A 14,264-nucleotide genomic window follows, 5' to 3' on the forward strand; every position below is an offset into this window, starting at 1 on the left:
ATTTGCCAATAACATGTCTTTTTTTTTGTACAAGGACAATAAATCTTTTCCTTCAAAGTGCCATCTTTGATGAAAGCACCAAGCATACTTTTTGGAATCATTTTTCATGAGGTAGAGCAATCCTGTTACTTTCTTTCAAAGTGTTTCCCTGATCCTCTTGATTGACTTTTGGTAAAATAAATACCTAAGAATATGGCTGTATAAGTGCTCAAATATTTCTTAGCCTGCTCTCTCCACATTAGTTTTGACATATTTTTATACATAATGGAGGCAATGAAAACAGTTCTTTGTTGGTCCAACTCTTTTTATTGTCATTACAATTCTCAACTTGATATATGTCTTTCAAAACAAAAATATTATTGTCAAGAACTCACAGCTGTACATATATTACATAAAATAATTTTGCAATTTAGATTTCCAATGAATGTAGGTGGAATGCATGATATATTATCCAAGCTTGGAAAAAAATAGTTCCATGCTTTTTATAACCGGGTCCAGCCACTCCTGCAACGGTTTGCTGTTGTCAGTTTAGTAATTTCCTCACATAGTTACAAGCTCCATTTAATCACTCAACGTAGGTTGGAAATTTAATATTGACTTGACTTGGATTTTTAAATTTGTGCAGTTAATAGTTGCAAATGGATTTTAAAATATATCAATAAGTCAGTATAAACAACAAAACCTTCTGTTTGCCAAGCTAAAGATTCAGGATTAATGGTCTATGGTTTGTCAACAGTAGAGTTGAGAATGCTGTAATCCTTCCAGGATTTGTGTGCAGCTTGTGATGAGACATTGAAGTTATTACAAAGAGGACTTCCTTGAATTTGCCAAGAAAAATGCTGGTTTCTAAATTAACCATGCCATTCATTGCCAATGCTTTTTTTTAGCATGCCATACACCAGATTGTAAAACCCAAAGTAAATAAGGCATAAATTGATATGAACAGTTGAGGCTTGAGCAAAGTACCAAACTAATTCAATAATCTTACATCAAGTCCCTTATTATCGATAAAAGTCAAAATTTAAAGCCATCAGACCATTATTTACTTACCTTAGACATCGTGCGAGAAACATTCATTCACAGTAGTGCAGTATCATTACACAGGCCATGGGCTGCTACATGCCACTTCAATCTTCATTGACACCTTTGAAGAAAACTGAGTGGGCTATACATGTAGTCACCCATGCAGTGCCTAGCCCTAGGAAGTTGATGTGAGACTACATAGCATTGCTAGAAGCAATACTATGTAAACTATTTCTGCATTTCACTATTTTTCAGAAAGAAAATAACATTTGTCACGGTTGTTCAGTTCCTAATTTAAATTTTATGATGCAATTTTTATATATTTAAATATACAATAGAGCCCTAGTTGAAGAACTTAAAAACAAAACTGTAATTGACTGTAGCATTGCCTTTAGACCCTGCGAGTCTAAATTATTTGGGGTTACATTTATTCCTGTGCAAAGAACAAGCTTGAGTGCAGAAAGTTTGCATGAAATCTGTTTTGCGGGGATAAACTACATTAATAAAAGCCAATGTAGAATCTTTGAATTTCTGTAATCCTTTGCACTATAAGTGACTATTATGCTAATTTGTTTGATGCAAGCTTGCAAAAAAACTGGGCAATTATCTTTTTTGCTTTATTCCTGTTAAACATCATTTGCTTCCATACTTGATATCTGTCGATTACAGACTTACTGCTTACAAACCTACATGATTAACAAAAAAAATTGAACAGCTTACAGCAACAGCTAATTTTCAGCTGTCGCGTGTTCATCTCTCTAATAAGAACCAAGCACACTATCTCCGAGGATCAGCGCTGAAGTATTTATTGGCTAAATTGAAGAGAGGGCACCTGACCCCTTGAATGTAAAAACAGAATAACTAAAGGCTTCAGGAAGGTTATTGCACAATTTTCTGGCATCTTTTCATGTGCTCCATATTTGAAACTGCAGCATGTTCTTTTAATTGTGGATCTGCATTAATTTTTTGCAAATAAATCATTGCAGGATTGACCATCAACAGTTTTAACAGCCAATTATACGATAACATTTCATTCTTGCTTCATAATTGTTCTTTTAAAAAAAATGTTAAACATCACTCCTTAAAGTTACTAAAGATTGTATCCGTGTAAATAATATCATTATAATCAAATAAAGGGGTAAATTGCTATATTTGGGGTGAAATGTTTAATGCTTGAGGAAATGAAGTGAGAGTATAAATTACAATTACTGAAAATTTGAAGGGTAACTAGAAGAAAAAGATGATCACAATTTTTTGTTGTCAGAACGCAGCCCTGAAGGAGGAGTGATCCATGATCCTTGCTTAGACTGCTACTTGCAACTCTAAAGATAGAAACTGCTTCTTGACTGGAGCCCCATTTCATTCCCGACTCCGAGATCATAAAAGACGATGATCTATGTTACCAATTGTAATTGTTAAATTAAAATCACATGCTGACAGGTCACGGATTATATACAAGCAGGGTCACATAAACGCCATTGTTAAGCATCTAGAGAAACAATCAAATTCAGTGATCAATAATCCATGATCAATCACTGCAGCCAGAAGCACAAACAGAGCTGGATTCACACAAGATCTTTACAATTTGTGTATACTTCTGCTACAAAAAAAAATGTAGTCTCCTTATTTCCTGTTGTCTAAATGATATCACTAAGCCTCTAACTGCAATAATGTTGTAACATAGTCTAACATGCTAAAGACAGTGGTAGTTAAAAGAATTATCCTGACTGTTTTATTTAGATTGAGACCTGGTCATATATTATTGCTATCTGATATTGCTGCAAATTCACTATATAGACTTGCATTCAAAATCACTAAAATAGCATTGCTACTTGTCAAACCTACAGAAAACAGTAGTCTGGCAACAAAGTCAAGTGTAGCAGCTGGAGCTGAGGCACAGATCATGAACATAGAAAGTGATCTGTTTACTGGCTAAGCTCCAAACCCTTATACAATTGCAATTCAATTTAGTAGATTTCAGAAGAGTCCGCTGAAGTCAGATGAAATCTAATTCCATTTAGGATCAAATAAAATCTATCCAGAAATTCATTTCCATTTACAATGATTTCATCGAACATTCCAGGACTGAACCAGGCCCATGCCATTTAGCTCAACTGAACTTTCTGTACAAAAACCATCTTGTCCAATGCCACCCCACTAATTCCATTCCCACTCACCTTCAAATATGTTAACTATGTGCTGTGCTGCAAAATGGATAATAACTAATCAATGGTTCAGTTTACATCTCGCCAAAATTTGTGTTTCCGTTGGAGATGTCGCTGCTGCACAACATCAAAACAAATCCCATAAACGCTTTCTACAAAGGGTTGGTCGTAGAGAATCCCACATTATTCTCAAGTTGTTTTTTAGTTTTAATCTTCCTTTGGAAGGCATTGTTGTTTTGATAAAAAATTGGGTGACATGGCCAACACTGCTGGCATTTCAGGTAAAACATAAGATTTTGACTCTTCATCAGTTTTCATTATGAGCAACATTTATATTTGGCAAACATTCTCACCACAAGAACAACTGAGTGTATTATGATAAATTATGACTGATATTTGTTCTCAGAAGCAGAGGAAGGCTACAATCCTAACCAGTCCAGGCTGGATTTAAATCCAAGGTATCATTGATCGAATGACAATCTGAGGTAAACTCCTGAATTGCTCAGCATGGAATTCGCATTTGAAGCAAGGATTTTATTTTAAAAAGGCATTGAAACAAGAGCCCGTGCAAAATAATGCTTTAGAAAATAGTGACCATCATGGAATGTCTAACTAGTTGTGACCTCGTCAACAAATTGCAATAACCTATTAAGCTGAGTAAACATATGGATCATCACTTCCACACCCTGATGAGATTACTGTTCCCAATGAAGCATTAGGTCATTATAACTAGACCTCTCCAAGGTTGCACAATTGTTCTACCTTCTTCTATAATCATCTTCCAGAATCCTTTTTGCTTGTGTGTTTCTATGAGCAGTATTTTTAGCAAAGAAAGTGAATAAAGAAACCAAAATCAGGTTTTCTGATTGTAATTAGTTTGTTGCCAACAGTAATCCATTTACTGGGTTAGTTTTGGCATTAAACTCTTGATTGGGTAATAGAAGTTTCGATCTTCTTTGGTACAGCGATAGTCGCAAGGGCCTGCTAAACTCTCGTGATGCTATCAGTAATGATTTTTTATTTTCGATGTGATTATTAGAATGAACAATTTCCAGTAAACATAATTGAAACAATTGGATTGTAAGAGAGCTAATCAACACATGATGGTCCATTGGGCAAGTGAGCAGGCAGCTTGATTTAATTTTACAAAGTGATGTAACTGTAAGCTAATGTATACAATGGCTGAGAGTAATCTAATCCATGAAACCATTGATATCCTTCTTTTCCAAGAATTAACATTGATAGCGATGCATGTGGCATTGTTTTCCTCATCTCTATACTGATCAGTGTGGTAGACAATTTTGTATGCAAAATACTCTGATTTTGAAACTTAGCAGATTGATCAGTCTCTCACCACATAATTGTGATCATTTATTTTACTGACTTGGAGCAGAGGAGATTAAAAACCCCAGTGTAACATTGTATCAGGCCATAATACTAATTACGAATTGTAAAGCATAACGTGAATGATATAAGGAATCCTACTATTACTTGGCATTAAGTACCTCCCATGTAATATGAAATTACTGTAATTCAGCATGGTTCTCAGTGCACTGGGATAGTTTAAGCCTTTATCAATTTGTGGATACCTCATAATCATGTAAATCAAATTACTTTAAATATATTGATTTTAAGCAACATTTTATCCTGCAGAACTGATCATAATTTTAGTTCCTTAAATTGTAGTTATGGTTATGATATTGGTCATATGCTTGATCATAATTTCCTTAAGTTGATTTCACTTTAGTTCCAAAGTGGGGAAAAAAGTCATGAAAATATAATGGCAATGGAATTGTTGGGATAATTTATTGAATAAAGCCATTGCAGTTTACGAGTTTCTCATGCTCTGCATGGTTATTGTGGACTTACCCAGCAGCATAAACCAAAAATAGAACAAGTATATCTGTGAAGTAAATGTAATTGTAATTTTTGGTGATTAATTCAAAATCAGCATAGAATTCATAAGGATTTACAATAATTAAATACAGAAACAGTTGGACCCAATTTGGTGCCAGACCAACTCTGGTTTCCCACCAATTTCTAATTTCCGGTTTCTGGAATTTTTTTCAAAATTCAGAGTAAAAATTAGATCCAACATGCAAACCATACGTGAATTTTGCAAGTACGAAAGCATGACTTGAGCTTCTCAAAGTTTCCAACATTAGAGTTGCCAGTGGCATTTTGACTACTGACAAGTGTGTAAGAAACTCAAGGTGGGATATTGTACATTTGGACAATATTCATCAAGCATTCTATCTCGAATTTGTAATTTGAGAAATGGTCAGATTTTAGGCAGGCAGTAACAGCAATCCAACTTCCATTCAGTTATGTGCTGCGCAATAGAACAACAACCTGCATTTATTTAGCATTTTGAAGATTAAAAGCCCCAATGTGCTTCAGAGTTGTGTTATCACACTAAATGTGACACGTACCCAGGCACATATAGAAGTACTATCAAAGGTTGATCTAAAAGGGAGATTTCAAGGAGGCCCTTCAAATAACAGACACATAAAGAGACAGCGAAATTTAGTGAAAACAATTCTGGGATTTTCAGCCTAGCAAGCAGAAGACACAATGATGGTGGAATGATAAAATTGGAGATGTGTCAGAATTGAAGGAATGCAAAGACCCCTAAAGATTGCAGGGTGAGAGGAAATTAGAGATGGGGACAGTCTTCAGTTCAGTCGAGGGACAGTCATTTGGTGGGCTGACCCATGTACAGAAGTAATTGTGTCATCTGAAAACTGCAATTTCGTACTTTACACAGTTATCTCCAATTGTTGGCCAAATAGTAAAAACAATAAGCAGTTAACCCACCTTGCATTGTGGGGTGAATCTCAATGCTGTTCATTCGTCTATTCCCCATTTTGTAAAGCAGACACAATTAATCTGGAGGAGATGAACTGCTTGAGTTATCTTTCAAAATCTTTAATATGCAATTAAACTTACAGGATAGATCGATTATGAAGTGCTGAATAATGGTTAAAATGTTCCTATGTGTTGTAATCCCTGACAAATTCTGTAGTTTTAGCTGTGTACAGCTTTGGTCAAATGTGCTATAAAACCCTATCAGCTTTATGCAACAAAGGCACTTTATCTCTGGCCCTTGAGGATATTCTAGCAGCAGCAACAAGCTTATGAAGCTGCTCTCAAGCACTAACTGGAATGTGCATAGCTAAACATAACAACTAGAGCTCGCATACAGATAGAAATATAATAATTGAAGGTCCTTAACATCTTGAGTAAGATCAGTCAAGCTGTATGCCCGGAAATACTTTGATGAATAAAACAAGTTTTATATTACCGTGTGTACAATTTTGAGGTTGTAGCTTTTTTGATGACATTAAACTATATGAAATGGGCTCCCAAGTTCTACTCTAACCTAAGATGTTTAACCAAAAATGTGCAGGATGGCACGGTGGCTCAGTGGTTAGCAATGCTGCCTCACAGCACCAGTGACCTGGGTTTGATTCCACCCTTGGGCAACTGTCTGTGTGGAATTTGCACATTCTCCCTCTGTCTGTGTGCGTTTCCTCTCTGGTTTCCTCCCACAGTCCAAAGGTTAGGTGGATTGGCCAAGCTAAATTGCCCATCGTGTCCAGAGATTTGCAGGTTAGGAGGGTTAGCATAGGAAGTGTAGGGTTACAGGGATAGGGTAGGTCTGAGTGGGATGCTCTTCAGAGAGTAGGTGTGAACTTGATGGACTGAATTGCCAGATTCCACACTGTGGGGATTTTATTCTATGTACCTTAATTTTTGTCTTATGTGGTTTTAGGATATGCTTTCATCTCCTTACTTTTCTGTAATGGGAATCTGTAAATCTGTATGGTGAATATGAGAAGGAGAGGGACATTCACCTGTCAAATTTGATTATGAATTGTTCAACAAATTGCAATATCCTTCTGTTTATAATGTGGCTAATAAAGTGACAAATGAGCTGAAAATGTACAAATGGACATTTGTAAGACTTTTTCACAGTTAGCTATTTGGAATGAGCAACGTCAGGGGTGATGGTTGATCCAAATGGAACACTGTAATAAAAGAGATCAATGGAAAATATTTTCATTTGCTTTCATTTGACATTCCATCCCCATCTACTTTATTATTGCAGCCAGTTACTAATAAAGTTCCACCTTCCTGTAAAACCTGAAAGGAAACGAAAAGTTTGCAAAACAGTATGTTTGTTTCTTTTTGGCAAATGCACATTTATTTACATGTTTTTTTTTCATGTGTTTTAACTTCCAGGTTTCTACCCAGTAAAGGTCTGGTGATGTACCCACAGATAGGAGACAAATTGGATATTATTTGTCCCAAGGTGGACTCCAGGATTACTGGACAGTATGAGTACTTTAAACTGTATCTGGTGTCGAAAGACCAAGCTGACAGCTGCAATGCTGTGCCCAGCCCCACACCATTACTCAATTGCAACAAGCCAGATCAAGATGTCAAGTTTACCATCAAGTTTCAGGAATTTAGCCCTAACCTCTGGGGACTGGAATTCAAAAAATATGAGGACTATTATATTATTTGTAAGTATCAACAATTTTGTATCTTGCCTTGCCAGTTTTGAATTAATTACAAACACTTCAAAAATTCCAAAAGAGAGAACTTTCTTCCACGTAGCAAATTTCATCACCATAGGATATCCCTTAGAGCCAGGAAACATAGCAAATGTAGGAGAAAGTGAAAACTGCAGATGCTGGAGAATTCCTGATGAAGGGTTTATGCCCGAAACATCGATTCTCCTGCTCCTCGGATGCTGCCTGACTTGCTGTGCTTTTCCAACACCACACTCTTGACAACATTGCAAATGTAGTCAATTTACATGTAGCAAGGTTTCACAAATTCAAGTTAAGTGAATGACCAACAAATCTGATTTTTAGCAGTTTTGCTGAACAAACAAACATTGACCAGACCATTGGGAAATGGGTGTCTGCTTTTCTCTGAGATGCTAATTCAGCAGAAGGAGAAGTCTGAGGTTTAGGCTAATGTAGTTTTCTGTTTTGTTTCCATCCTCATTCATTTGAACCTTTCTGCTTCTGTCAGTTTCATGTCTTGCAGTATCACTGTAAATCATTGTGTACACTCAGCTTATTTGTAGAATCAGCTGGTATTTTCCTTTTGCAATCTACACTGAGCTAACAGCTTGCTTCCTCTATATAAACTTGGAAAATAAAAGAAAAGGTCATTTCCTTGTAGTTAAATGTGCTAAGGGAATGAAACAGGCACAGATATCCAAGATGGATGACAGCTTATTCCACACGTTAATCACTTAGGTGTAAGCGAAAGTCTCGCCTGGAAAATGCTGCATGCTGAATTCAATCCTCATTAAAATGTGAACAGAATTTTCTGCTTGCAATTCAGTCAATAATACTAAAGGAAACATCTAATTATTGCCTTAGGTCTTGGCTATTTAAGAAAATGCAAACAGGGACTGAGTACAAAGGGAAGTAACATTCTAATATGAGAAATCTGTAACCAAAAACAGCTGTCTATAATAAAATATGGAATATACACAGCAATACATGATGAAATAAGACCTAATGCCAATGTTTTTTGGATTAATCTCTTTGTCAGTTTTTTAAAAATATTTAATTCTCATCCTTTAAGACTTGAAATCACCAAGGGTAACAAAATGATTGCATTCTGAGTAAGTTTAACCATAAGCTGAAATAATCCTTCAATTTGCAAATTAGTGCAAAAAGCAATACATTTTTTAATATTGGAAATTCCAGGCATTCCACAAATTCTTAGTGAGGTCCTATCAAATGATCATTCGGGGATGCCAGTTAGATCCTGAATGCTAAGAATATTAGAAATCAGAGAAGAGAGTCAATCTCTACATTGTCTACCATTGAACATGAGTTATCTACCTTACCATCTTGCTGGTTCCTTTACCCAGCAGACAACTCTACCCAGCAATTCTGTGGTATTTATTAATAAAATAACTTGCATCTTTAGCATTGCTCTGACATGAACAATGTTTTTCAATGAGACAAAAATGGACAACAAGCCAAAGAAGAAGATATTAGGAGAGGCGAGCAAAAGCTTGGTTAGTGAGATAGAATTTAAGGATGATCTTGCCGAGAGAGAAAGACAAATGGAAAGAGAGGAGATTGCTTTTGCAACTAAAATGTCTGAAGTTGTGATTTTCCATGGTGGGGTGAAACAAGGAGAGAAGTGGAAGAGGTTAAAGTTAGAGGAATGGAAAGCTTTGTGATGAGATGTTAGATTTAGAGGTGCATCCAGAGATAAGGAAGAACAGTATAGCTGTTCACAGCATATTTTCGTTATTTAGCCATGGTTGACTACTCTTCCCCAATCACAGGCTGCTAGTTCCCAACTAACAAACTCTGCCTGTGACTTGTGATAATATCCTTATCTTGGAAAGCAAGCTTAATTCCAGACATTTGAGCACACAATATGGTTGGCCTTGTAGTGCTTTAATGTGGGTGCATTCTACTTTCAGGCAGACTGAAAGAAAAATATTGTTGTAACAATCTTTAAAATTTACATGTCAAAATTCTTTATTCCAATATGTAAAATTCAAATTCTTTTGTACTTTTAATAAGCAGTAATAATCGTGATTGCATATAAAGTGTGTGACTGTGCAGCTTTAATTAGAACAGACCAATGAATAGTTGGAGATGAGTGTACTCACTGCATTTTGCTTGTACTGCATGTCTATTAATAGTCTAAAAGCAATGTTTCTTACACTTCTACAGGAGTTGTATGTCATACATTGTATAAATTCCCATGCTGGTGAGCTGTCTGTTTTTCTAATCAGTCCTAAATTTATATATGAAGCAACCTTATAACAATCTGGATTTAACAAGCAGAGTTCTGGCTTGTCTTCGGTTCACAAATTACCAAGGTTGTGAAATTGGCCTTTAGTGTTTCCTCCAGCCTTTCTCGGTCTCCCGTTACAGCACCTTCATTAATTTACGATCCTTCCATTGGTCTAGTAGGACACATTTCTGACTCAGACAAGAAATGAGAGAGCATGCAAATGCTACAGGTCTGCAATGGACCTCATTAGTTCAATTTGCAGTTGGATGACAATGACAGCGTTCAGAACATGCAATATTTTGAAATGTTTGTCTGTAAATGTGATGCCTGATGGCATCTGACTTAATTAATGGAAACCAGTTGCCACACAAAGCCAAACCCTAGAGCTAAACCCAATTCTGAAATTTGGAGACTGGTGACCTTTTATTTAGTGATGGACCCTGGCAGAAGCAGACAATATAAAACAGCTCTTTCATTTTAACGTCCTGGCCCTTTGCTTGAAGCAAGAAGTACTGAATGCATAGGTTGTTTATAAAGCTTTATGTTTCCATCTTACTTAAGAACTTTAAGTGCCATAGTTCAAGGCAACATAGTAATAAGGAATGGTCTTTACGTGAAGCATGGAAATATAGTTATTTTCCAAATGTAAACTAGAAACAGGAAATGTTATTATGCATGGATAGAAAGCTTTAAGTAGAAACTGCTAGACTAGTACAAAGTTCTCTAAAATTGATAATGTAAACAATATGGTTATTATTTGAAGTGTAAAATAATTCCTCTGAAGTGTATGTAATTGGCTCGACTTTAAATTTAGTGACATCAGTTAAGGTCTGCTAGTCTATCTGAAAAACAAGTCTTTAAGAATAAAGAACAATACGGCACAGAAACAGGCCAGTTACTGCTTAAAAATATAGAAAGTATGACTTGTATATATGTGACAACCACAGTACATCCTAACATGCTTCACAGTCAATGAAATGGAGTCGCTTGTAAGTCACAAGGCAGCCAATTAGATTGCAATAATCGATTTGTTTTAGTTATGTTTGTTGAAGATAACATATTGGTTACGGAAGAACTCCGTGCTCTCCTTCAAGCAGCACATGGAATATTTGACTCCCACTTGACAGAGTAGAGTGTCAAGCCAGTGACACTGCAGCACTGCCGTCAGTACTGCTTTGGAGTGCCTGTGTAGATCAGCTCCTCAAGTCTTTGGAATGGAAATTAAATTCCAGCCTCTGACTTAGAGGCAGGAAGGAGTATTATTACCAAGTGACAAAATAAGTAAAACAAATAAGAATCTATAGATACCTGTGTCTGATACCTTTCAACATAGAAGATAGGAGCAGGAGTAGGCCATTCAATCCCTGGAGTCGTTCAGCAGGATCATGACTAATCATCAAGCTCAACACCTTAATCCCACCCTCTCCCCATGTCCCTTGATCCGTTTGGCTACAAGAGCTATGTCTACCTCCTTATTGAAAACACATAATATTTGGCTTCAACCACTTTCTGCAGTAATGAATTCCACAGGCTCACCACTCTTTGGGTGAAGGAAGTTCCCCACATCTCTTGTTCTGAAATGTTTACCCCATGTCCTTAAACTAGGACCTCCTGGTTCTGAAAACTCCTATTGTCTTGAACATTCTTCCTGCATCTAACCTGCCTAGTTCTATTAGAATCTCATAGATTTCTGTGAGTTCTCTCTTCATTCTTCTAAATTCCAGTTAGTACAACTCTTAGCTGGCTCAGTCCCTCCATCTACGTCAGTGCTGACATCTCAGGAATGAATTTGGTAACCCTTTGCAGTTGTTGCAAGAACATCCTTCCTCAGATAAGGAGACCAAAGCTCGCACACTGTATTCCAGGTGTGCCCTCACCAATCACTTGAATTTGTAAGTTGCTGGCTTGTTTTTTCTGTGGAACAGTTGTTAATTGGGGTCAATTTTAACTCACTTTGCACTCCATTTGTCGAAATCAAATGTCAAACTTAAAGCAGGGGCTGTCTGATGGCTTTTCAACGTCATTCTTTCCCCGTTCAGACTTTAAATTGTAACCAGCAAGGAGTGCAGTGGAGGCCGGGACGCTAAATGTCTTCAAGGCAGAAATTGATAGATTCTTGTTGTCTCGAGGAATTAAGGGCTACGGGGAGAACGCTAGTAAGTGGAGTTGAAATGCCCAACAGGCATGATTGAATGGTGGAGTGGACTCAATGGGCCGAATGGCCTTACTTCCACTCCTATGTCTTATGGTCTTATGGTCTAAACCCAATCCAAGTTCCCGAGTGCTATTGTAAGCATATACACAGGAAGCTGGAGCCAGAAGTGTTCTCATTTTTCTCATTTTTCTTTCTGACCTTCCTTAAAGTAAGAGTGTACCTTTGGGACTACAAGAAAACTTTAGGCTTCCTATATTTTCAGTTTCCTGCTTTCTCTCAACCAGGATTCCACTCTCCAAGAGCTTTTCCGGTGCATTAATCATTCACCTGGCTCCTTGATGGTAGCCTGCTGCGCTGGACTTTAATTAACAGGTGATTGAAATCTCCCGGCCCTATGGCCTCTCTGGTCACGTTATCAGTAAGTGGCATTGTAATCAGGTCCAGATGCCAAAACTGGCTAAACCTTCCCACTGCCAATCCTTGCCATTCATTTCTTTCCATGTGAGTTAAAATTGAGCCCCATTTTGTTTCAGACTGCTACAGAGAAAACATGGAGTCTCAGTGAAAGAGGAGCGATAGAGACTTGTCTGATGTAGATTACTGAGAAATTGGAGACTTCACATTAATTTCTTCTTGAAGATAACAGTTGAAAACAAATGAAGAAATGCCCTTGCTTCCTACCATACCATTTCTCAACTTTGAGATATTACTAGTTTTTGATCAATTTGTTATAATGTTGAATGATTTTCCTGGTGGATATTGTTAGTTTTGAAACATAGACATTATGTTTAGTGGAACAATGTAGAGCTCAGAGTCTTAGTAGTGAAAGAGGCAACAAATACAGCCATCTATAGTATCACAAGGAAATACTCCATATTTAATGAAATGAACCCCACATCTTTAATTGCAAGGCATACACCTTGATCAGAAATGTTTGTCTCAGTGTTGTAATGGTCACAGTGCCAAAGCTTTTGGTCATTTAAAAAAAACTGAACTCTCAGTAGTTAAGGAAATGTTCTAGAGACGCATTGGGAGTTGATTCATTCATCAACTGAAGATGACAATACAAAATTCTGATAAATGCAAACATAATCCCATTAAATACAATGTAAAAACAGCTACATAATATCAATGGCAGTTAGTGTTGTACAAACATTATATTGTTGTCTTTGATCTGAAAATGTACGACAAACACATGTTTTATTGAAGCAGACAGGTGGAAAATTGCTCTAGATTCCTACCAAGAAAAGATTCGCCTTGTAAAGCAATAAGGTTCATGAGTAGGGCACAAGCTGACTGTGGTACTTTATTAACTTTACTGGAGGACTGTTTATAGTCAAAGCAAATAGCTTCATGTACATCGTGGTTTTAAAACCAGCCATTGTGTGGGAGAGCGGTGTGGTTTCTCATTAGTTATGTTGTATTCCAAACTGTCAGTCGGAATTAACTCAGTGAATGTAGACATCGACTAACCAAGGGATGACCTCCTACTTAAAACAGTACATTCTGCGTGACTGGAGCGCACAGGGTAATCATTGAGTCATTAATATCATTGCTTATGTTTGTGATTGGATGGTTTTCAAAAGTGGAAATCAGTGGACTGAAACAGGCTGAACTTAATGCTTTAGAATTACTTTTTGATTAACCTATTGAGGCTGCTCTTACATTTCTATCCCAGTTTCCCAAAGAGATTCACCCTGACTGGAAATTGTGGATATGGAGAGGCTGGGTGTCTCTGTGGTTTTGTTACGTGGTTAATTTGGTTTTTCTTTTACAAATGCTAATGTGTGCATTTGTGTCCAAAGCAACAAAAATATTCAGTGGGCAAAAATGTGGTCCTGCTTTTAGCCACATGACAAAACTTCACAGGACTTAATGTATTCATCAAAATAAACTTGCTTCATTATTTAAGACCATAAGACCATAAGACATAGGAGTGGAAGTAAGGCCATGCAGCCCATCGAGTCCACGCCGCCATTCAATCATGGCTGATGGGCATTTCAACTCCACTTACCAGCATTCTCTCTGTAGCCCTTAATTCCTTGTGACATCAAGAATTTATCAATCTCTGCCTTGAAGACATTTAGCGTCTCGGCCTCCACTGCACTTTGTGGTAATGAATTCCACAGGCC

At 37.0% G+C, this 14,264-nt stretch overlaps 1 protein-coding gene across 1 annotated transcript in view; it reads left to right on the plus strand.

The window, feature by feature from the left end:
* LOC132816357 (ephrin-B2-like) overlaps nt 1-14,264 on the plus strand; it is a 58,223-nt gene that overhangs the window by 20,251 nt on the left and 23,708 nt on the right. The window contains exon 2 of the mRNA XM_060825816.1: nt 7,434-7,717. Within this exon, the coding sequence (XP_060681799.1) occupies nt 7,434-7,717 (284 nt within the window). The remainder of the gene's footprint in view (nt 1-7,433; nt 7,718-14,264) is intronic.

Source organism: Hemiscyllium ocellatum, chromosome 6 (genome assembly GCF_020745735.1).
Source record: "Hemiscyllium ocellatum isolate sHemOce1 chromosome 6, sHemOce1.pat.X.cur, whole genome shotgun sequence".
NCBI classification, from domain to species: domain Eukaryota; kingdom Metazoa; phylum Chordata; class Chondrichthyes; order Orectolobiformes; family Hemiscylliidae; genus Hemiscyllium; species Hemiscyllium ocellatum.